Genomic DNA, 25,053 nt, shown 5'->3' on the forward strand with positions numbered 1-25,053 from the left:
GAGCATGTAAAACATGACCCCCAAAAGTAGGTTCAAGTACAACATATAGACCAAATTGGAAAGGAGAACAAAATACATCTGTTAGTATATTATGATACTGCTTTTGTGTTGAGCCCAGACAGTTGCTTGGCATCCTTAAGCCTTGGGATGACAGAAAGCCTCAAGGACCACAAGCACCATCTAGGTGCTACTTTGTTATCTCTTATATTTCATCATGCCTGAGTATTTATAATCCAAAATATATATTATAACTATTTCCTTTTATTTTTCCTTTATTACAGGTCAGGTATTATATCCCTCCCCCTGTATGTGTATGTTATTGACTATTTAGAAATACCTTTATAGTACTGTGGATATAAAGATATTTCTTATAAAAAGAGGTATTAAATCTAATAGGGTTAATAACTACTGATTTTAAATAAAAGGGTCAGGAGGAGCTAGTATTAATAATAGTATGATTCCCTATTGAAACAGTTCAACAGGATGTCTGTTAGAAATTTCCTTGTAGTGTAGGGACATATTAAATTGATATTTAAGCACTTTATTATGAACAAGTGCTTTCTAAGCACATTGGGCATTCCTGGTGGCTCAGATGGTAAAGCATCTGCCTACAACATGGGAGACCCGGGTTTGATCCCTGGGTCAGGAAGATCCCCTGGAGAAGGAAATGGCAACCCACTCCAGTACTCTTGCCTGGAAAATCCCATGAACGGGGTAGCGTGGTAGGCTACAGTCCATGGGTCGCAAAGACAGGCACGACTGAGTGACTTCACTTTTTTCACTCTAAGCACATTACATTCTCATTAATTCACCACAACCTTATTGAGGCAGTTGATATTATCCTTATTTCTCAGAGAGTAAAGTGTGCCTTGAAGTTGTTAAGGAATTTGCTTAGAATCACACAGCCACAAGTTCAAATCCCAGGCTCTTTAACAATCACATGGAAGTCTAGCTCATGCTGGTTTGGGCTTCTAGAAGTCTGTTCTCTGGGTACAGTTAGCTTCTGCTTGCAGGGGATCCAGTATTTAAGGATATTTTGGTCTTTGTTGTTGTTGTTAAGAACTGAATAGCATTTGCTTATTTGGTCATTTATCTTTTCAAGGTTGGTAAAGCGGTATGGAGTTGTTCGTTTCTTTCAGATTTATAACAGTAATTTTTCCAAACAACCCAACTGGTCATTTAGGTGTTTATTGGTTTCTTATGATTTTATTATGAGAGCATGACTGTGTAGAACATCCTACAATCTAATCTTGGTCGAAAAATTTTACTCAAGAAATAAAGACACTTAAAAGAATATGCTAACTGCTAACTAAGTTTCTCAGGGTTTTTTCCCCCCAGCATTCCCAAAGATCTGTAGCATGAAGAACAATGAATGAGACTTTGTTTAGCCTTTTTGTGTTTCTCTTTCTGAAATAAAATGGGCTTGATACAATATATCATTGCTATAAATAATGTTGCTTTTTGGAATTAAATACTCTGTAGGTCATGAAAATAACCATTAAAGAAATATGTCAGGCTTTTTAGGTGTGATCTTTTGTGTACTCTAGAGGAATATCTTGTTCTCTGTTACATGCTTGGGCATTATAGTCTTTTAAAAACAACGTTTTGAGTACTTTTGTGGCACTCCAAGAATACTGGTTATCAGCTACTTAATGGGTTGATTTTTTTAGATTTAAAATGATTGCTTTAATAAATGCTGGAGAGGGGGTGGAGAAAAGGGAACCCTCTTACACTGTTAGTGGGAATGCAAATTAGTACAGCCACTATGGAAAACAGTGTGGAGATTTCTTAAAAAGCTGGAAATAGAACTGCCATATGATGCAGCGATCCCACTTCTGGGCATACACACCGAGGAAACCAGATCTGAAAGAAACACATGCACCCCAGTGTTCATCGCAGCACTGTTTATAATAGCCAGGACATGGAAGCAAGCTAGATGCCCATCAGCAGACGAATGGATGAGGAAGCTGTGGTACATATACACCATGGAATATTACTCAGCCATTAAAAAGAATTCATTTGAATCAGTTCTAATGAGATGGATGAAACTGGAGCCCATTATACAGAGCGAAGTAAGCCAGAAAGATAAAGACCATTACAGTATACTAACACATATATATGGAATATAGAAAGATGGTAACGATAACTCTATATGCAAAACAGAAAAAGAGACTCAGATGTATAGAACAGACTTGTGGACTCTGGGAGAAGGCGAGGGTGGGATGTTTCAAGAGAACAGCATTGAAACATGTATATTCTCTAGGGTGAAACAGATCACCAGCCCAGGTTGGGTGCATGAGACAAGTGCTCGGGCCTGGTGCACTGGGAAGACCCAGAGGGATCGGGTGGAGAGGGAGGTGGGAGGGGGGACCGAGATGGGGAATACATGTAAATCCATGGCTAATTCATGTCAATGTATGACAAAAACCGCTGCAATGATGTAAATTAATTAGCCTCCAACTAATAAAAATAAATGAAAAAAAAAATGATTGCTTTGTCCATATTCTAGCTAATTTTCTCTCTTTTTTTTTCTGACAGTACATTTAAAGTTGAAGTTTGCTGCTAAAGATGGCAGATCCAGATGTCGTCACTGAAGTTCCTGCAGCATTGAAGCGGCTAGCCAAGTACGTGATCCGGGGATTTTATGGCATTGAGCATGCTTTGGCCTTGGACATCTTGATCCGAAACCCCTGTGTGAAAGAGGAGGACATGCTGGAGCTTCTCAAATTTGATCGGAAGCAACTTCGATCAGTCTTGAATAATTTAAAGGGAGACAAGTTCATCAAGTGCAGAATGAGGGTAGAGACTGCTGCTGATGGGAAAACCACTCGCCACAACTACTACTTTATCAGTTATCGTACTCTTGTTAATGTGGTAAAATATAAATTGGACCACATGAGAAGGAGAATTGAAACTGATGAGAGAGATTCCACCAACCGGGCTTCCTTCAAATGTCCTGTCTGTAGTAGTACTTTTACAGACTTAGAAGCGAATCAGCTCTTTGATCCCATGACAGGTGAGATTTTTCCAGTTAATGAATCTTTCTTTTAAGTAACTTTTTAGAATAAAGTGTATATCCTTTATCTTAAATTGATTTATATAGTTTTTAAACTGATTATATATATCATTGTGTGCTCAGTTGCGTCCAACTCTTTGTGGCCGCACGGACTGTAGCCTGTCAGGCTTCTCTGGCCATGGGGTTTCCCAGGCAAGCATACTGGAGTGGGTTGCCATTCCCTACTTCAGAGGATCTTCCTGACCCAGAGATCAAACTCGCATCTTTTACATCTCCTGCATTGACAGGTGAATTCTTTACCACTAGCGCCACCTGGGAAGCTCTATATATCATTATAAAAGTGAATATATTGGTGTAAGTAAGCATATAGTCATTCTTAGTCTTAATGTCCTATTTGTCATACTACTTTTAGGAGCTATTGCAAAGCATTTCTCCTTTACAAGGGAGTTTACTCATCCATGGACTATTCTTTCACCCATGGCCCTTCCACCTCTCCTTCCACTCCCATCCCTTATTTACAACTGAAGCCTAATCTAAAGGGTTTACTTTCTCTACAACTTTGAGGCTATTCTGACTTTACTGAGTTTACTTTTGACCTCTTCATTCAACAAATATTTGAGCACCTTCTTGTGCCAATCACTGCCAGACAGTTATAATAAATGCTTATTATTAGTACTTAAATACTTGGATATTAGAAGTGCAAAGTGCTATCAGGAGGACATAACTAGGGCAGCTAATCTGGTTTTGGGAATGCCTCTGAAAGAAGTTAAATAGCAGGGACCTAAAAGATAAGTAAAAGTTAACCAGATGAAATGAGGCAGCACCCTTTCCCCTTAAGTTAACAATATATATTTAGTTTCTTAGCCACTCATTGATAGAAGAGAATTGTCACCAAGAGTTATTTGCTTCATTTGATTAAATACTTAGTTTTAAGGATTTTTCTGATCAACATAGAATTTACAAAACGTGTTTTCTGAAAATACAACGTCTAACATTAACATGAGAAACTTTAAATTGCTCACTTGTATAGTTGTGTTGCTATTTGTAAATTGGAAAAGAGACTATAGTTTTACTAATTACTCAGTAGATCGATTTTATATTAAAAATCTGTAAAAAGTCTATAGAAAGAATCACTGCTGTTATGTTAGATTGTCCCTTTGTTATGACTGAATTCAGAAATACAGGTGACTTTCTCATTCATAGATCTGACTTTAAAATAACTGTCTAAAAATATAATCTAAGTTTTTCACATATGAAATGCTTTATTATAAAAAAAATTACAGGTTTGTGTACATGTTTAATTGTGTATATATTATATATTGTACATTGTAATTAATGGGAAATAATACCAATATCAATTAAGATTATTAGCAAAAAGAGCATGATGGCCTATGACTTTTTTCCTTATCTATTGTGAGGCAGTCATTTTGGATGAAAAATCATTTAAAGAATTCACCTTTGTGTTAAATATTTAATTTGTTTAAACCTAACTGTTTACTTTGAAAGGGCTTGACTAGCAGAGGTCTTAGTTATAAGAAAATCTTAACCATCGTGAGTATTGATGAGTGTACTATAGAGGAAGATTGTAGATTTTATCTGGAGCTCTTTCGAAATAAACTAGAAAGTCTCATGATTTTTTTGCTGTTTACTGTAACAGATTTCTTAAAGGAGCTCTGGGTTTTGGTTTTGTGATTTTCTGCAGATGTTGGTGTTACAAGTGGTCGTCTTCGTCACTCTTGACTGCAGTGGAAGGTGTTATCCAGTCCCTCAGAGAGGGTAATTTAAAGCAACATGCTTCTATTACATTTACTCAACTTGATTCTTATTTAATTTCATGAAAGTTTCTAAAAGGAAGTTATCCCACTGCTTATATATCCGTATTCAGGAGTTTGATTCATGATGCTCTTCAAATTTTACCTAGGGTTTGTGTCTGAAAGAAATTAGTTGTAATTAACAGGTGGCTTGTAGAAGAAGTAACCTAACCAAATACAGTCAAGATTATTTGTATGAGGGAGTTGAGATAGAGTAGGGAGCGTGAACGGAGAAGGCAATGGCACCCCACTCCAGTACTCTTGCCTGGAAAATGCCATGGACGGAGGAGCCTGGTAGGCTGCAGTCCATGGGGTCTCGAAGAGTCGGACATGGCTGAGCGACTTCACTTTCACTTTTCACTTTCATGCATTGGAGAAGGAAATGGCAACCCACTCCAGTGTTCTTGCCTGGAGAGTCCCAGGGATGGGGTCGCACAGAGTCGGACACGACTGAAGTGACTTAGCTTAGCAGCATCAGGGAGCATGAAAACATTTTATAAGAGAGCTAAAACTGAAATAGTTGTTTGTGGCCAGTGTGAAGAGAGGCCTGTTCTGTTCACTGTATTCTTAATACAGGGATTATGGTCAACATGAAGCTGGAAAGATGGGGTTCAGCAGAGCAAGAGTAAGTCCCTTTACGTTGGTATCACTCATGGGAGGGTGCCCTGATCAGCCAACACTAATAGTCAGCTTAATTGGCAGTTATGTCCCTTTAGTGAAGCCTGAGACGCCATGATTGAAAATTCTTAGTCAATGGGGATCCCCATTCTAAGAAAGTACTTGCCTTTTGATTATGATTCGGTTTTTCATTTGGCCTTTTCCTTTATGGAAAGAATATGCTGATTGGGTGATATTAGACTTCTCAACCTGCTTGTCAGTTTGATTTTGTTTTGTTTTTCCACTATTAATACCTCGACACCCTCCCTTGTTCTTCTGTATATTCCCTTTAGAAATCTTGGTCTTTTGCCGTCTGTTTCCTTCCTGTTTTGCTCAGTATTCATTTCTCTCCTCCTCATTTTGAAGAAGATGGGAAATAAATGTTTGGTATGTGTATCAGAGGAGAAGGAGGGAAGTTTTTCTGCTGTTAATGTACTCTATTTGAATTGGTACAGTTTTCATTCTCAGTTAGAGCTGTTCAATGCTATTTTATTTCTTGGTTGCTATTAGAGATTAATGGTATTTCTGACAGTGCTATCTAATGGGCTTCTATTTCCCTTCCCATTTCAACAGTTCTTAGGTTTATACACTGTGATTTATGTTACTAAATAGATGGTACACAGGAATTAGATGAAGCCCTCTAGGTTTTACTTCTTCCCTGATCAAAAGTTCTTAACTGTGTATGGTCAACTCTGCCACGGGACAGAGAGTAGTGACTCCTAGATGAGTATCCAGAAATTCTGGGCCAGGAAATTGGGTCTGGCAAGAATTGTTTTACCAGTGTTAATTCACATAGAAGCCAGTGATTTCTCACTTTAGTTTATAGCTTTTCCCTCCCCCATTTCTTTTTCCTAAAGAGTGTAGTCTCTTTCCATACTTTCCACTTAGATTCTGTCTTTGGTGTTCTGGGGTTGAACTCCAAATTTTTTTTTTTTTTTTTCTGGTAGGCTACAGTCCGTGGGGTCGCAAAGAGTCTGACACAACTGAGCGACTTCACTTTCACTTTCCAGGTTTAAAGGGCTTCCCAGGTTGTGCTAGTGATAAAGAATCCGCCTGCCAATGTAGGAGACACAAGAGATGCTGGTTCCATCCTTTGTGTCTGGAAGCTCCCCTGGAGAAGAAAATTGGCAACCCACTTCAGTATTCTTACCTCAGAATCCCATAGATGGAGGAACCTTGCCAGCTACAGTCCATGGAGTAGCAAAAAGTCATACTGGACAGAACAATCCAGGTTAAAAGAGCTCCCTGTTCTCATTTTGAATGGCATTCAATAGGCAACTTGCAGATTTTTTTTTTCTTAAGCCCCCTGTAGGAAAGAGCCTGATACAGAGAAAGATCAGAGGCAGGAGGAGAAGGGGACGACAGAGGATGAGATGGTTCGATGGCATCACCAACTCAAAGGGCATGAGTTTGAGCAAGCTTGGGAAGATGGTGAAGGACAGGGAAGCCTGGTGTGCTGCAGTCCATGGAGTCACAAAGACTCAGAACAACAACAGGAAATGTGCAAAAGGTGCTATCAGAGAAGTCACTGAAGTGGAAAAAGAGGGAAGGCAAATTCACAAAACCTGGAGAGTAGCTGTAGTTTGAGAAATGGAAGCTCAGACTAGGGCCTGAACTCCAAATTTTTGATGCTTGATATGTATAGCTAATTTTATTAAAATGGAATAGTCTAGCTTTTGCCCAGTAGTCCTTGGTTTCAGAAACTTAATCAGACAAAACCAGTTGTTTTATTTCCTGAAATATGGGAGTCTTCTGTAATGAAAACAAAGGTATCATGGCATTAAACCCCATCAATCAGCAAAATAGCATCTTGTGGTCCATAAATGCATATTTTAGATTTAGCAAGCCTCTGACCATGAGGATAGACTTAGCATTTCTACTTTGTAATCTCAGCCACCATGATATTGTTAATGATGCTTGTAAGTGAAATTCAGCAATATGTTTCCCAGAAGGGAGGCGGAGATTATATTTTCTTTTTAGGTGTTAAAAGTTAGATGATATGGAAATATTTTCCATTTCTAATTTAAAAATTACATAGCCATAGTGCCAGAAAAAGTTCTGAAGAGAAAAAGATTACCTCAAAACCACCAGCCTTTTGTGTATTATCTATGATTGCATAGCAAAGAATAGTTTGTGATCTCTTGGTATCTTAATGCAGCAACTCTCCTGTTTCTCTCTAGTGTTCTAAATGTGTTTTTAGGTGTTATTTTTCTCCCGTATTTTCCTTTCCACCCCTTTGGGCCACTTTTATTGTTCTTTTTTTTTTTTAGCTGATATAGGTATGATACTTTAAATATTTTGTGCATATAGCATTTTATTCTTGTTTTTTAAGTTTTTCCTTAAGAGGATTCTTAGCAATGGGAATACTATTATTCCCATTAAATATATATATATATTAATGTTAAAAAAGTTGAAAAAATAAGTTAGAAATTATAGTTAAAAAATTAAAGTTAAAGTTAAAAGTTAATAAGTTAAAAAAATATAGTTTTATTACTTATGTAAAGGCAGATAAGTGTAGTTTTATTGTGGGTTGGATAAAATTGCTTGGTGTTTGGGTTAAAAATAGTTAGGAAAGCCCCTGTTACTGAATTCACCTAGAGATTGAGGGGGGGGGTCCCATTTTAAATAAACTTTGAAATAAGTTAATTTCTTAAAGAAGAATCTTATAAATGAGTGTTTAATACAATTTTATAAATAGGAGCTTAGAGATTATCTAGTTCAACTCGTTAAATGTGTGTGGGGGTAGTTATACACATGTCTGTGTTGTATTCTAGAGGATATTTCGAGTAATAATGTAGGGCTATTTCTAGAATGTTTTAGATTTCTGGAATATTTTAGATTGAGTGTAGGGGAGATACAATAGCTTTCATGGGGATTCACCTTTTGTGTGGCTCCTTGGAAAAGACTTAAGAGTCAGAGTTTAGGATTAGTGTAAAAGAATCTTTCATAACTAAACTAAAGTGTTTAATGAATAACTCTTAAAAATAGGCAACAGTGGAAACGGACCTCTTTCAGTGGTTAGTTTTGGGTCATTCAGAATATTCAAGTAAACTCCTTTTCTTCTTGGGATATTAATTTCTAAGTTTAGGGTTAAATCATGAGTCCCTCCTTCCTTTGTGACTGTAGGTATGCTTTCTGATATAGACAGATCGGTTTCCTGATTCCTACGTCATTGAACTTCCTCTTCAGTTCAAAACTGTCAGAGTCCTGTTTTTGTGAGTGTGTTCAAGACTTGTTCGCTTGTGTAGTGCTCGGTTCATGTCTGACTCTCTGAGTCTCCTTGGACTGTAGTCCATCAGGTTACTCTGTCCATTGTATTTTCCAGACAAGAATACTGGAGTGGGTTGCCGTTTCCTTCTCCAGGGGATCTTCCCAACCCCAGGGATCAAACCCTAGTGTCCTGCATTGACAGGCAGATTCTTTACCACTGAGCCACCTGGGAAGCCCCAAGACTTGTTGCCTTCATGTTTACTAACTTCATAGAGCAGGCTGCTCTTTCCTCTCTTCATCTCTTTCTACTTAAGACAAGATGTCTGATAAGTGGTGTGTTCAATTCCTGAAATGCTAAAAACACAAGCAAACATAAAGAGGAATCTTTCTAGGATTGCTTTGCTCAGTTGCTGATTTGAAATCTTTGCTCAGGATGGATTCATTAGAAAATTATACTGGGAAGCTCAGAAGTGTGAACTGGGGGAGATTGGTGATGGGGCCAAAGGAAGGTGATTATTAGAGTAAGTAAGGAATAAGTGTCTTACCTCTTCTACCCTTAACTTTCCACCAAAACCTTTAGGGCTGATTTTTTAAAAAATTTGTTTAAGGATTTGAAAACTTAAAAAAAAAGTTATCTGTGATTTATCTTTTTTTGTATTTTGATGCTTTTTGTATTTTACATAGGAGCAAATTCATTTGTGAAGAGTTGCTTTTTAGTTTTGATGCTGGTGTACAATGTTCTACTGATTATTGTCTTTCAAATAGTCATATCAAAAATGAGAATCTTTTTTGCCCGCTCAGTGTATGTTGAGATAAATTTGATTTAGGCCTAAGTCAGAGAATATATTATAAACTTCCTTTAGTATTCACTCAAGTACTACACTTCAATTTGTTTTCTTTCCCAGGCATAGTATATTTTTTTCCCCTTTATAATGAGTTACAGAATCTAGGAATGATGCATGATTAGACCAAATCTAGATGTATTGATTTAAGGAAAGACAGAAGCCAATTTCATTGATTGAAGTTTTGGGGGTGGAATTGTATTGTGTACATCATTAATATATTTGAGATCTTCTGAATTTAAAAGCACATAAAATCTGCTTTAGGTTTTTATTCCTTTTTCATGCAAATGAATGAATATTTTACAGTGTAACTTATATGTTCTGCAGTAGATTGCTGAAGTCTGGTTTTTCAAATTCATTTTTATTATAGGTAAAATAATTGTATAAAATATATAACTATGTTCTTCTCATGTCTGTTACTATTTTATAATAGCAATTCCTTTTTTCATGCACATACCCTTGTCCGGTTAAACTGAAGAAATTTGCTTTATGAAAGAAGTTTGGAAATTAGAATAAAAGGTAACTTTTTGAGACTTCAGTATTTGGTGTAACATTTTAATAGATCCACCCATTAACATTTTGAGTTATAAAGGTTTTAACAAAGGACTTGATAGTGCTTTCAAAGAATATCCCAAGGATGATTGTGTAACTTTTGTGTATTAAGAGGGAGTTAGTTGAGTGTTTTTGGAGATTCAAAATAGCATTTGTTTTCTTTCTTCTAAAAATAAATAATTAATATATGAATGTAAACTTGTTAAAGATTCAAAATATATAGACTAAAATGGCAAACCTAGTTTTTCTTCCTCTCCCACTCAGCCCAGTCCCTGCTCTTTCCATCTTTATCTGTGTTGACAATTGGTAAGTTTTATGATTATATAAAGTTTTACTTTATATACCCAAGTCCACCCTACCCTCCCTCCTCTGTAAGCTAAATCTGAGAAAGCAAGAGAATTCTTTTTTTTTTTTTTGATAGTAAAATAGGATTTATTTGTGGGCATGAGTAAGGAAGGGAAAGCGCCAAGGCTCTTGTGAGTGCAAGGCCCACCATTTTTCCAGGGAACCACGATTAGGTTGTATTTGACCCCGTAGCCATCTGGAATGAGCCACTTTTCTGCCACCATGCTTTCAAATTCATCTGCATTAAACTTAGTAAATCTCTCGTCTTTGGAGAGTGGATCTTCTGGCAGCCAGGGAACTTGAACTTGGCCCTGAATAGGGCCTCAATCTCATGCCTCTTCTGCAGCTTGGTACGGATCGACAGTATGACTTGGTCAGTGTGGACCATAGCCACTGTGCCCTGGGGATTTCCAAAGGCACTGTACATACTTGTCTGGGACAGCATGCCAGACTTGAATGTCCACCAGAAAAGGCTGTCTCTAGGGTCCCTTAGGGCAACCCATATATGCAGCACAACGTATACACTACTGGGGAGGGTGCTGTTTGCAGCCACTGCACATCAGACCTCTATGGGGAAAGTGATTTTTAATGAAATATTTTGTTATTGTAACAGCTGTGGTTATTAATGCTTGACCAACTTACGTTCATATTGTAAGAGTATTTCAAAGCACTTATTAATTCAGTGGATCTTTTTTTTGCATTATCAGCGTGTTCAGTGGCTATGTCATTTTCAGAGGTTGTTTTTGTTTCATTTTATTTTTTAAGCAGTGCCTATGAGACAGCAAAGTGACCGTGTATTTGGGTTCCAGAGCCATGTTGCTTCCAGTCTTGAGCTATATTAATAACTATTCCTTGGGAAAATCCTATAATCATTGTAGGTCTTTTTTTAAGGATATGTAAAATGATAAGGTCAGTCTATTCTATACCATATATGGTGTCTCTCAACTCTTAATTTCAAAGCACCCTTTTATTTGGAGAATAGTTGACATTTTAAAAATATAGAGAAGCTTGGGGATGTTTTATCACTGCTTTTAGAGGGTAATGTTAGTCACTTTTGGTTAATTTGAAAGCCTTGGTTAGGAACTGAAATTTCTATAGTAGCATTCATATAGAAGATATGTTCTTTTTAATTAGGCTATCTTCAGAAACACATTGTGGCATAATGGAAAGTAATATTTAGAATTTTTGGCAATCTTATTTTCCCAAGCTCCTCAGCTTATTTCCTTTCCTCATAATACATAATCCATAAAATAGTCATTGGGAGGGGAACCAATGTCCAAATTTGATTTCTAACATATATAATATATAGTGGTTGGATTTTTAAAGAATGGTAAAATTAATCCCATATGTTAGTACTATATCTTGAAGTTTTATAGTTTCCCCTTTATTTCACTGAAATTCTACTGATTTATAGTCCAGTTACTTCGTGTTAGCATGAAGTGAATTGTCTTCTGTTTTGTTTTTCCTGGAAACTTTTTGAGTGAGGGTAAGTAAAAAATTTTTATTCAAATTTTTTTCTTTGAATTGTCGAGAAACATTAAGTCATTACCTCTTGGTTAGATTTTGCACCACTCTTTTAACTGGTCTCCTTGCTTTCACTCTTGCTTTGCTTGTAAGCTGTCACAACAGCCACTGACCCTTTTAAAAAACATATCAGTGAAGTGTATGGTATGTGGGTTACATCTGAATAAAGCTGTAGCAAATAGGAAAAAAATCACGTTAGGTTATGTCATTCTTCTTTTCAGAAGCCTTAAAAGGTTTCTCTCCTTAGAAAGGCAAAGTTCTTAATAAAACTTAGAAGATGGTTTATCTATTCTCTTTTTCCCTTCTCCTCCATCCCCTTCTACTCCACCCTATCCCTGATTTCAGAGACTGTTTTTACCACTCTCCTTAGCTCATGCTACAGCAACCACATTACACCTTGTGCTCGTCAGACATCCCTTTATTGTTCCTTGCCTTTTTATATGCTATTTTCTCTTGCGGAATTATCTTATCTATGTCTTGCTCCTTTATATCTTTTTAGTCTCTGCTTACACATTGCTGTATCAGAGAAGCCTTCCCTAAATTTCCTGTATATTAAATGATACCCCTTTCTACCACCCTCCTTTTTCTTTATCCTCTTTCCCTCTTTTGCTTTTCTTTATTATACTTTTCAACACCTGATATTAATTTTTTGTCTTGACTATGGCTTGTGCTTAGTCACTGAGTCATGTCTGACTCTTTGTGACCCCATGGGGAGTGGTGGTGGTTTAGTCACTAACTCCTAACGAACTCTTGCAACCCTGTGGAGCCCGCTAGGCTCCTCTGTCCATACGGATTCTCCAGGCAAGAATACTGGAATGGGTTGCCCTGCCCTTCTCTAGGGGATCTTCCCAATCCAGGGATTGAACCCAGGTCTCCTGCATTGCAGGTGGATTCTTTACTGTCTGAGTCACCATGGAAGCCCATGAATACTAGAGTGGGTTGACTATGGCTTAGTGGTAAAGAATCCACCTGTCAATGCAAGAGGTATGGATTCGAGCCCTGGGTCAGGAAGATCCCCTGGAGAAGGAAATGGCAACCCACTCCAGTATTCTTGCCTGGAGAATCTCATGGACAGAGGAGCCTTGTGGGCTACAGTCCACGGGGTCACAAGAGTTGGTTAGGACTTAGTGACTAAAGCACCACCACTCCTCAGTAAAATATGAATTCCAGAAAAGCAGCTCAGAAGATGATTGGCAAGATTTAGGGAGGCAGAATGTGGGAAATCCTTGGGACGTTAGTTTCACTGTGTTGGAGTGAGGGCTCTGCAGTAGTAAACATTTGATCCTGCCTCTTTCTTTGGCCAACCTTGAGAACTTGGGCTGCAGCATAACTTCTGCTTCAGCACTGCAGCACCTGTAGCATATCAAAACAGTTGGGCTTATTTTATTTTGATTGATGGATTGATTTTTGGGGGGGGGTTATAGGAAAATGGCTGAGTAATAGTCCAGTTGCAATGAATATGTTTGGCAGATCTTTGACAGTGAACTCTAGGCTTTAGCCAATGACTTACTCATTGTGTGTTTGCATGAAAAAGGGAAAAACACAATCCAAATAATGTCTAATTATTTGGGGATTTGACTCATAACGTCTTCATCCCTTTTCCTCAATTGTGATAAATTTCCATAGCATTTTCTTCTTGTTAAACTAAGGAGGATAAACAATTTTTTCACTTTTGTTTTACTTGTACTTATTCATTGTTCCCTTGACTAAATACTTGTATAATTAAAATGAGTCCCATGTGTTAATGAGTATACAGTTAAGTCAAAGACCTTGGCCAGCATTATAGACGTCATCTAAATTTTCTTTTTCTGTGTTTAGCAAAGGAAAGTGTTAAGTTTGAATTTTGTTGAATGTGACTTTTTTTTTTTCCTTTTGTTCCCAGTCCTTTTTCTCCCCTCCTACCATGCCCCAGATTCATTTTGGTTGTTACATTTATTATTTTGGGAGAAAGTTAAAATTGTATAAAACTCTTTCACTCTCCCTCTTTTCCTCTTATCCCAACAAGTAGGTCTACATTTATTTTCTCATTTAACTTACCTTCACTAGAAATTCCTGAGTCATAGAATTCGGATACTACTGAATGGACAGCCCTAAATTATAGTTTTGAAATACCTGTTTTTAAGAAATCTTTTTCTCCCTATTTTCAGTACCTGTTAATTATCTACATCTGGATATATTTTAATCATTCTGCCAATCCCAATACATTAAAACTCAGCAGAGTAAATGCCAGGCATGTGATATACATTTAATGTTTGTTAAATATATTTTTTGTTACAAATCTTCTCCCCTGCTCCATATTTTTAAAAATTGGAGCCTTTCCTATACATGGGGAAAGTTTGCTAAATTGTGGCTGGCAGAGATGATAGATTAGGAAAGGGATGTGTTATTCAGGATGGTACAGTGAATTTAGTCTTTTGAGTCAGAAAGATTTGTATTTGAATCTAGGCTTTGTGATTTTCATTTTTAAGCTCTGACCTGATAAACGTTAACTCCTCCGAGTCTTTATTCCTGCATATGTTAGACTTGAATAATACTGTTGCACAGATTGGCTTTGATGAATACACGGGATTATTTGTAAAGTAACTTTCTTAAATATGTGTGTGTGTGTGTGTGTATAGTTTATGGGTGTGTATGATCAAACATAAGTGTGATTGAACTCATCTTTTCCTCCTTATCTCATCATTTGTCAAACTTGGCCTAAAGGACCTTTGTACCCTTCATTTTCTCTCTGCTGGCACATTCTTTGATCTAGATTGCATGTTCTCCCTTATGTGCCTTTTTGGTCCTATTTGAGGTGAGTGAAAGATGATAAAGAAACTGAGGCAGCCTGGAGTAGTTAGAGAATACCCTAAGATAGGGGCTTCCCAGGTGGTGCTAGTGGTAAGGAACCTGCCTCTCAGTGAAGGAGATGTAAAAGATGCATGTTTGATGCCTGGATTGAAAAGATCCCCTGGGGAGGGCATGGCAACCCACTCCAGTATTCTTTCCTGGAGAATCCCATAGACAGAGGAGCCTGGTGGGCTACAGTCCATGGGGTTGCAAAGAGTCGGACACAACCGAAGCATCTTAGCATGTATGCACCCTAAGATAGCATATAAACTAAAACTTCTCTAGCCAAGGTCTCTATTTAGCTTTTGTTACGAAATATAAAGCTTCCCTGGTAGCTCAGACAGTAAGGTATCTGCCTGCAATGTGGGAGAACTGGATTTGATCCCTGGATCGGGAAGATCCCCTGGAGAAGGAAATGGCAACCCACTCCAGTACTCTTGCATGGAAAACCCCATGGATGGAGTAGCCTGGTAGGCTACAGTCCATGGTGTCGCAAAGAGTCAGACATGACTGAGAAACTTCACTTTTCACTTTTACTTTGACTTTACGAAATATAAAAGCTAGCTTTCAATTCTTGTTGACCTTGAAAATTAGCACCATACCATTTTCTCCTTGAAACACCATCCTATCCCTCTGATTGTACCAAATTCTATCTCTCAAGGATTTCTCTTTCCTTGGGTTTATACCTTGACTGTTTGTGCTTCTCACTCTCCTTAATCTCTGGATACTCTGATTTACCTTATGGCTTCAGTTACCATCTATATGTTGTTGATGGTTACATCAAAATTTCTAATCTTAAATTGCACTGTTGAGCTCTCAGAAGTTATAACATTCCTGCTGCTAAGTTGCTTCAGTCGTGTCCAATTCTGTGCAGCCCTTTAGACGGAAGCCCACCAAGCTCCCCCGTCCCTGGGATTCTCCAGGCAGGAACACTGGAGTGGGTTGCCATTTCCTTCTCCAATGCATGAAAGTGAAAGTGAAAGTGAAGTCACTCAGTCATGTCCAACGCTTTGCGACCCCATGGACTGCAGCCTACCAGGCTCCTCCATCCATGGGATTTTCCAGGCAAGAGTACTGGAGTGGGGTGCCATTGCCTTCTCCGAGAAGTTATAGTAAGTTGACTTCTAATAAATCCATTTTGAAGGCCAATGGATTCAGATCTAAAGCACCTTGATATCTTTCTCCCACAAAGAAAAACAAACTTGTTCTTCCTCTTTGTTTTGGTAAATAGTATCCTTGTTCAGTTAAGTCAGTCTTTGTGTTGATGTCCATTAGTCAAAGACCATCAGATATATGCCCACAGTAAACAAAATCGGGTTTGTTGATGCTTTCTGTAGCAAGAAAGCCACACACCATAGGGAACCATGTGGTGACTAAGCAAGACTTTGCTAAACAAACTTAGAGAATATGGGCTTTGGTTAGATGATTTTGGGGAGGATTCAGGTAATTGGAGGAGATTTGCTGTGGATTAGGTACTGTCAAGAAGTGAGGCTAAGGGACTTCCCTGGTGGTTCAGTGGTTGGGACTTTGCCTTCCAATGCTGGGGGTGCGGGTTCAAGCCCTGTCTGGGGATCTGGGATCCCACGTGCCTTGTGGCTAAAAAAACCAAGGCATAAAATGGAAGCAATATTTAACAAATTCAATAAAGACTTTAAAAAAAAGAAAAGAAGTGAGACTAATTCTTTGATTGGATATCTTCATAAATCTTATCCCAGAAGTGAGATGACCAGGCTGAGGCTAAAACTATAATTGGTAAAGAAGCAGCAGTCACTTGTGTTAGCTAGAATTTTTTTTTTTTTTTTGGTGTTTGTGCAGACCTTGCTTTTATCTGTATTCAGACAGACTGAAATTGACTTGGTTTTGCCTCACTTTCATCGTGGTCTCAGAGAACCTTTTATCTGATACTGGTGATTTGTGGATTCCATTTGTCAGAAAAGCGCCACAGTCTAACATATGAGTGCTGGGCTACTTCTTAGCTCTGAGAGGCTGTTTTCTCTTTTTTACTTATTTGGAATAGATGTAGAAGATGAGATAGCATATGGATAGCAGGAAGATGGATTAAGAGTATTTAGACAGGGTTTATGAGCAAAGAATTTACATGTGATTGGATATTTTATGTGTGAGAGGCAGTAGAGAAACTTATTCTGTTTGAAATATATCAGTAGAGTCTAGTGTTAATGTTGAAGCAGAAATGTCTAGATTGTTTATTCTTTACTAGGGGAAGTGGGGTTGAGGGTGGGGTTATATATCAATCACATATTAGGCTTTTTAAAACGAAATGTTTTACATATTTACTGTGTGCCAGACACTAAGTGCTTGTGTGATTTCTCTTAATCTCTTGGGTTGATTGGGTTAGAAAGGAAGGATGGCTATCCCTGGCATTTGAGAGTAAGAACCAAACTGGAGGTCTGAGTCGGGCCAGTGGTATTAAGTAATGTTTAAGAGTATGAGTTTCATCATAATAGTTTGGATTTGAATCCTGTCATCACCTCCCAATTAGTAGCGATAAGATTTTTCACATGTTTCCTAACCACTTAGAATCTCTGTACTGTACAGATTTAAATGAGCACTAATAATAATACCATCTTCAGATGATTGGCCATACTTGGCACTTAGTAAACACTGGGTATACAATAGCTGCTGTTACTGCATTTCTCTTGTTGGCTGTGTGCCTTTGGACAAATCACAAAACTCACATCCTCAGTTCTGACATCATTTTACAGGGTTGGTATAGGGATCAAAAAGTGTACCTGGAAGTACTTTAGAAAGAAAGCACTTACATACAATAAAATAGATGTTAATGTATATTGCCTCTCAAGTGTTTGAATTTACTTGACAAGTAACGGACTATGGTTGGGTTATATGTTTCTGGATCAAGTTATATAGGATCTTGAATGTTAGGATGAGAAATTTCAATTTGATGCTGTGGACTTTAGAGGTTCAGCTATCAGACAGACTTCAGAGCAGGAGGATGAGATAAAGAAAACAGTGGCCTAGGAACTTGGAATAGGAAAGACAGAGCCTAAAGGTTCAAAGACTAGATCTAGGAAGCTTAATTTCAGGCTAAGTAGATAATGGTGCCCCAGATTAGGGAAGTGATAGTATAAGTGAAAAATATGAGTTATTTCTAAAGAATTACAATTTAATTACAAGTTGAAGTTGTAATTAAGCTGAAATTAAAGCTATAGATATAAAAACAACACAGGCTTCTTGAACTTTAATTTTGAAAATGGATTAGTCTCATCTATTCCAGTTGAGCTATTTCAAATCCTAAAAGATGATGCTGTGAAAGTGCTGCTGCATTCAATATGCCAGCAAATTTGGAAAACTCAGCAGTGGCCACAGGGCTGGAAAAGGTCAGTTTTCATTCCAATCCCAAAGAAAGGCAATCCCAAAGAATTCTCAAACTACCCCACAGTTGCACTCATCTCACAGGCTAGTAAAGTAATGCTCAAAATTCTCCAGGCCAGGCTTCAGCAATATGTGAACCATGAACTTCCAGATGTTCAAGCTGGTTTTAGAAAAGGCAGAGGAACCGGAGATAAAATTGCCAACATCCGCTGGATCATCAAAAAAGCAAGCGAGTTCCAGAAAAACATCTATTTCTGCTTTATTGACTGTGCCAAAGCCTTTGACTGTGTGGATCACAATAAACTGTGGAAAATTCTGAAAAAGATGGGCATACCAGACCACCTGACCTGCCTCCTGAGAAATCTGTATGCAGGTCAGGAAGCAACAGTTAGAACTGGACATGAAACAAGAGACTGGTTCCAAATAAGAAAAGGAGTATGTCAAGGCTGTATATTGTCACCCTGCTTATTTAACTTATATGCAGATTACATCATGAGAAACGCTGGGCTGGAAGAAGCACAAGCCAGAATCAAGATTGCCGGAAGAAATATCAATAACCTTACATATGCAGATGACACCACCTTTATGGCAGAAAGTGAAGAAGAACTGAAGAGCCTCTTGATGAAAGTGAAAGAGAAGAGTGAAAAAGTTGGCTTAAAGCTCAACATTCAGAAACCGAAGATCATGGTATCTGGTCCCATCACTTCATGGCAAATAGATGGGGAAACAGTGGCTGACTTTTTTGGGGGGGGCTCCAAAATCACTGCAGATGGTGACTGCAGCCATGAAATTAAAAGACGCTTACTCCTTGGAAGGAAAGTTATGACCAACCTAGACAGCATATTAAAAAGCAGAGATATTACTTTGCCAACAAAGTTCTGTCTAGTCAAGGCTATGGTTTTTCTGGTAGTCATGTATGGATGTGAGAGCTGGACTATAAAGAAAGCTGAGCACTAAAGAATTGATGCTTTTGAAGTGTGATATTGGAGAAGACTCTTGAGGGTCCCTTGGACTGCAAGGAGATCCAGCCAGTTCATCCTAAGGGAGATCAGTCCTGGGTGTTCATTGGAAGGACTGATGTTGAAGGTGAAACTACAATATTTTGTCCACCTGATGCAAAGAGCTGACTCATTTGAAAAGACCCTGATGCTGGGAAAGATTGAGGGCAGAAGGAGAAGGGGTGACAGCACATGAGATGGTTGGATGGCATCACCAATTCAATGGACGTGCGTTTGGGCAAACTCTGGGACTTGGTGATGGGCAGGGAGGCCTGGCGTGCTGCAGTCCATGGGGTTGCAAAGAGTCAGACACGACTGAGCGACTGAACTGAACTGATTTAGACCTAAGTAGTAAGTTTGAAGAAATAGCCTTATGGCAATATACAGAATTACTGGAGACTTTTGGTTTTAGGTATTTATTCGGCTTTCCCCATAATGTAGACTCAGGTGTATACAGTGCAAAAAGAAAAGTGTTGATTTCACGGTATAGGTCTCAGTGGTAAGCTGTAAAGAATTTGATTTCAAGTTAAAATAAGTATAAATGTGTTAGAAATGTTATGATTAAAATCTGTTTGCTATGCTGTAGTTAGGGGTGAAATTACTTGAAATGCTTCAAAAAAAATGATAGGTGAATACATATATGATAAATCAACAATAGAAAAATGTTAATTTTAAAATCTCAGTGGTGAGCACAGAGATGTGTCTTTTGAATATTTTTGAAAGTTTTGATAATAAAATGTTGGAGGAAGAGTGGAGATATATGCTGTTTGCTAAAGGTTAATCTTAAGAATTTGTGTGCCCTGACTTAAGATTTTTGTTTTCTCTGTAGGAACTTTCCGCTGTACCTTTTGCCAGACAGAGGTAGAAGAAGATGAATCAGCAATGCCCAAAAAAGATGCACGCACACTTTTGGCAAGGTTTAATGAACAAATTGAGCCCATTTATGCCTTGCTTCGAGAGACAGAGGATGTAAACTTGGCCCATGAAATACTTGAACCAGAACCTACAGAAATTCCAGCCCTGAAACAGAGGTGAGTATAGGCTCTGTACTCTTACCAAGAACACCTTTAAGCTCGCCGTTTTTTTAACCACCTGTACTTTGGAGAACAGGATTAGGTAAGTAATTTACTAGGAGACTAAAAACTATAAGATTATGTGGATTCTAAGCTCTGCCACACTTGTATTAACTTGTGCCTTTGATGAAATTTGTTTGTACTGAATGCAGAACAGTGTGGGCCTTAGGCAAAAATCTTTAAATAGTCAGGTTTGATTTTAAGTACTCAATCTGGTTGGGCCTGCTGCAACTCTGCTAATTGTTGGTTAGTCCCAAATTGGTTCTGCCTTTTGGGAATATCTGAATTTTTCCTAGTCAAGTTCTGAAACCCGAAGTTTTTTAAGAAATACAGCCATCACTTTTTAAATTTGTATTTGAAACATTCTAACCACACATTTCTTGCCTTCCTTAGCTTTCAGTGCAACTTTCTTGACAGTGAAGTATAAGTGGGTGTTACTTATGGGTTAATACTTCTTTCTATGGCTCTCTGTTTCTATTAGTGTATTCTAATGTTTGAATTGTAGAGGCAGCTTTATTTTTTCATGCCATAAAAAGCAGTTTATCTTCTTCTTTGAAGAGCATAAACAAGAATTGAGATCAGGGAGTGCTCGCCTATTCTACACTTTTTCTTTCTTCTTTCCAGTTTCAAGCTGATGGCTTAGAGTTTATACCCATCTACTCCCTTCCATAGAACCCAATAGTCCAAATTGTAACTGTATAGATTTTGGGAGCACTCTTAGTATTTTATGTTCTCTGGTACAGATGTTGCAGAAAAGCCAGTTCTGGGCAGTTCTGAGCAAATTGAATTTCATTTCGGTGGTTAAAAACAATCTAATTATATAGAAGGTTTTGTATCTAAACAAATCAATGTGAATTTTCTTTCCTAGCATATGTGTTGGTTAGAATGCCTCTATCTGTAATAATAGAACACCAACTAGAAATAGCTTGAACAGTAAGAAAAACATTATAGCATGACCAAAAGTCCTTAGGTAGCACAGCTCAGAATTAATTTCACAGCTCAATTACATCTTCAAGGATCTAGATTTGTTCCATATTTACTCTGCTGAACTCAGCCTGTTCTCCTCTTGGAACCACCAGAGGAGCTAGCTAAGATGGCCATGTCTTTCTAGGTATCACATGTAGATGAAAATGTTCAAGTGCAAAAAATGGGACCATCCCTTCCTTGTGTCCTGTTTAAAGATGGAAGAAAACTTTCTCAGAGGGCCACCTTCATCCTGCTGTATCCACCAATGTCTCACTGGCCAGAATTGCTTATTTGCTTGTTTCTAAGCCAGCATCTCACAAAGAAAATGAGATCACATGATTGGTGCTTAGACTGGTTAAGGTTTACCTCCTAGGACTAAGGAAGGTCCCAGAGTCCTTTGAAGCAAATAGCCATTAGTACTTGAATAAAATCGATAAACAAAGAAAGAGAGGAGCCATAATTGATAGGCAGCCAGTATCATCCACATTACAGATAGCCTTAAATTTTTCTTACTGGTTGTTGGTCTCTTATCAATAATTTATTTGTTATATCTTTTTCTGTGCATTTAAATAATACTACAACCCTGTCAGAATAGCCTGTGAGGGAAATTTGTTTTACAAAAATACATACATTTTAAGCTTATTGGTTATTTCATATTGAAGTGTGTTTTAGACATTTTCTCTGATTGCTTTCTTTACAGTGTATAATATTAATACTATTTGTGAATTATACTTGTGTTTCCTCCTCTAAATATAGTTATCTTCTTGTTTATTAAGATCCTTCCCCACTGTAGTAGTATTCATTCACCACCACCATTGGCATTCTACCTCTATTGTCCAAACTTACCACAGTCCACCTCCCATCCCAGGATCTTTACTTAGGTATCCCTCAGTCCATGCTGGAGATAAGTCTGAGCAACATGAGAGGCCCAACAGCGGCTCAGTATATCAGATCACCTGCTTCTCATTAGGAGTGATGGAAATACTAATCAAAAAAGAGGCTACTCAATAGCTTGGTCAATAAAAAGAAAGGGGGAAATGAAGCTAGGCAAGAAATATAGAATGGGGTACTTGGACTTCCAGCCAGAACAAAATACAATTGCTTCTACTTAGTTAGGAACAAGACTGTTAAGAGCTAGGTTAGAAGGTGTTACTCTGGCTAGGGTGGCCTCACCAGCATTTGACAAGTTCCACTGCTTGTATCCAACATCCTGGAAGTGGTGTTTATTTAGGTTTTCTGTACTATAGGCTCTATTTCAGAGCACAACAGTTTTGTAGTAGCCACCCTGCCCCAGCACAAGAAAAGGAAAACATCAATAGAGTGATGTGGGAATACACAGACAATAGTAAGGCATTATTTTGTTTAAAAAATTGGTGGTGTGATTGTTGTTTGGCTCCTGATCTGTAACCAATTAATTCTAGCTTATCCCTAGAACAGGAACCAGAGGCTGCCTCTGCAAAACTGTCAGTAGATTTAACCCAAGAACTGATGAACAGTTCCAGCCTTTCAGCAAGTCAACCCACTGGTGATATTTAAAGTCTTCCTATCCTTCCTAAATGGAATTCCTTGTCAGTAACCTCTCCTTTTCCATCATCTCTTATTTAATACTCACCTTAAAGATCTTTAAAAACTTAGTTTTGAAATAATATTCTTCCTTCACCCCTAAGTGAGAGATACATCTTTTAAAAATTCTACAATTTAAGTAATGTAAAAGGATTCAAAACTGAATTGTCACTTTGGTCATCTTTAAGTGAAATGTGTACATTCTCTCCATAGGAGAAATTTAAGCATGCAGAAGAAGTAAATTCTGATATCTCTCACCTGGACTTTATTTAGTGTCACATTTGCTGATGATTTGACTGTATATTTGGTGAAGATATAAATAAAATCTGTGTAGTCAATTCTCCATGCTTAAAGATATCTTTAAAAAAATTCTTCCAAATTTAATAATTTGTTTAACTTGTGGCCAAATCTTTCCTGCCTCAAACCAAAATAAAACCAATCTTGAGTTTCTGTAACGGAGTAATGAAAACAAAAGAGTTTTTAAAAGTAGTCTTATATTCACATTTATTTGAATTGTCCTATCCAAACTACTGAACACTTAACAACCTTCAGAAGAGTCTTCAGAGTCAATGCTAAAGATACAGCATAAATGATAACTATGTGTTCAAGATGATATGGAGAAATAATAGCTTCAGAAAGGTTGAGTGGATCATTTAAGATTCTGGGTGAAGGAGAAAAAGGACAGGGTGGAGTTGGCCAGGTCAGAACTAGAGAAACTGAGTGGGTGGAGAGAGACAGAAAAGGCATCTGGCTAACTCAGGGAGATGCATGTGGGTGCAGACAGGCATATAGGACAGGCTCAGCACAAGTTAAGAATATTAGCTGAAAATAGAAGAGACATTAAAAGGAGTTAAGGGGACAACTGGGTGAGAGAGGAAAGACTCAGAATGTAGAGTAAGCACAGAAACATGAAAACACAAATCAGGCTAAGAGAGAAGAGAAAACTGAATGCTTGAGAGAGACCAACATTTAAAAAGACAACTTACACCAGACTAAGTAGACTCACATAGTGAAAGCAACAGCACAACCTTTTAGAAGACAACATGGAAGACAGAAAAGGAATGAAGAACAAATATGGATTAAATTGAGATCAACATTGTAAATAATGCAAAAAGTAACATTAGAATGAATGCAGAAAGGAATAAAAGCTAGAAAGAAACCAGTTATTTGCAATTGTAACATAAGACTTTAAACTATAGCAAGACAGGTAGATGGATTTGGTACAGAGAGATGCCTCCTAGGCCTAAACTCAGAGTGGGTGAGGAGATAACTAATAGAAAGTCTGTGGGAAAGAATGATGTACAAAGCAGCCCTGGTACAGCTAAGGGCAGTAGTTAGAAGGCATGGATTAAGTGACCAGATCAGCATGGTTTGTACAGCTAGAGAGGGTGCATTTTTTTTTTTCTTCTTTTGAGGGAAAAAGTGGCAATGGGTCTGTAGATATCCAGAGGCAAGGAGGTATGGGATGAAACCAAGATTACCTACAGAGAACCTACATAGTGTTCTCAGGGAGAGATGTAATGAGCCAATCAGATACATGGACCACAGTATATATCAGTTGCTCAGTCATGTCCAACTCTTTGTGACCCCCATATATATCAGAGAAATCTTAATTAAACAGACTAAAAAGTTAATTAGATGTAAGTGGGCCCAGGGAGAATTGAGGAGCAATGGAGTAAGCAGACATGAAGTAGGATCAAAGAGAAGGAAAAAGAGTGAGTGACTTCTGAGAGAAGTGATTCAGAACTTAAAGACAAATGAAGTATTGCTTAGGCTCAGAATGAGAAAGGGTACTGCACAGGAGACAGTTCAGGATTCATGGGGAAAATTTAGGGAAAAAATGGCAGAGAAGTAAGAGAAATATGGAGCGAGGGAATCAATAGACATGGACAAGAACACAGCAAAAGGTATGGAGAAAGATACAGGGCAGGTACTAAGTAAGCAGGTAGTTCATGAAACATGGAGATAATTTATGGAATAAAACAGAGTTGTCTAAACAGAAAGGGAGGGAGTCATGCATAGATGTTGATGCAGAAGGCATCAGTAACAGGCAAAGAAAGATAATGGGTGAGTTTAGACACAGAAAATCAGGTATAGTCAAAAGAGTATGGAGCAGATTGAAAGTAAAACAAGCAGAAGGAGCAGCAGAAAGACTAAAACTTAACAGAGATGAGAAAACATTAAGTGACTAGAGAAAAATAAGGAGTGATCTGACCTAAAGTAGACTAAGATGATCATGAGCCTTGTGACTCAGTGGTAAAAAATCTGCCTGCCAATGCAGGAGACACAGGTTCAAAGCCTGGTCTGGAAAGATCC

The 25,053-nt window shown here is 37.9% G+C and overlaps 1 protein-coding gene and 1 non-coding gene across 4 annotated transcripts in view; one reads left to right on the top strand and one right to left on the bottom strand.

Moving 5' to 3' along the window:
- GTF2E1 (general transcription factor IIE subunit 1) overlaps positions 1-25,053 on the top strand; it is a 41,588-nt gene that overhangs the window by 2,934 nt on the left and 13,601 nt on the right. For 2 of the 3 annotated variants that reach the window (XM_020911424.2, XM_020911425.2), the window contains exons 2-3: positions 2,539-3,016; positions 19,965-20,166. In XM_020911424.2, the coding sequence (XP_020767083.1) occupies positions 2,569-3,016; positions 19,965-20,166 (650 nt within the window). In that variant the 5' untranslated portion in view covers positions 2,539-2,568. Of the gene's footprint in view, positions 1-277; positions 2,073-2,538; positions 3,017-19,964; positions 20,167-25,053 lie in introns of those variants that run through there. The other variant, XM_070466028.1, reaches the window with a different exon arrangement.
- On the bottom strand, positions 10,905-11,043 carry LOC139034923 (small nucleolar RNA SNORA70). The gene has a single exon (XR_011487494.1). It is a non-coding gene; the product is annotated as a small nucleolar RNA SNORA70 (small nucleolar RNA).

The sequence above is a fragment of the Odocoileus virginianus genome, chromosome 4, assembly GCF_023699985.2.
Source record: "Odocoileus virginianus isolate 20LAN1187 ecotype Illinois chromosome 4, Ovbor_1.2, whole genome shotgun sequence".
Classification (NCBI taxonomy): Eukaryota; Metazoa; Chordata; class Mammalia; order Artiodactyla; family Cervidae; genus Odocoileus; species Odocoileus virginianus.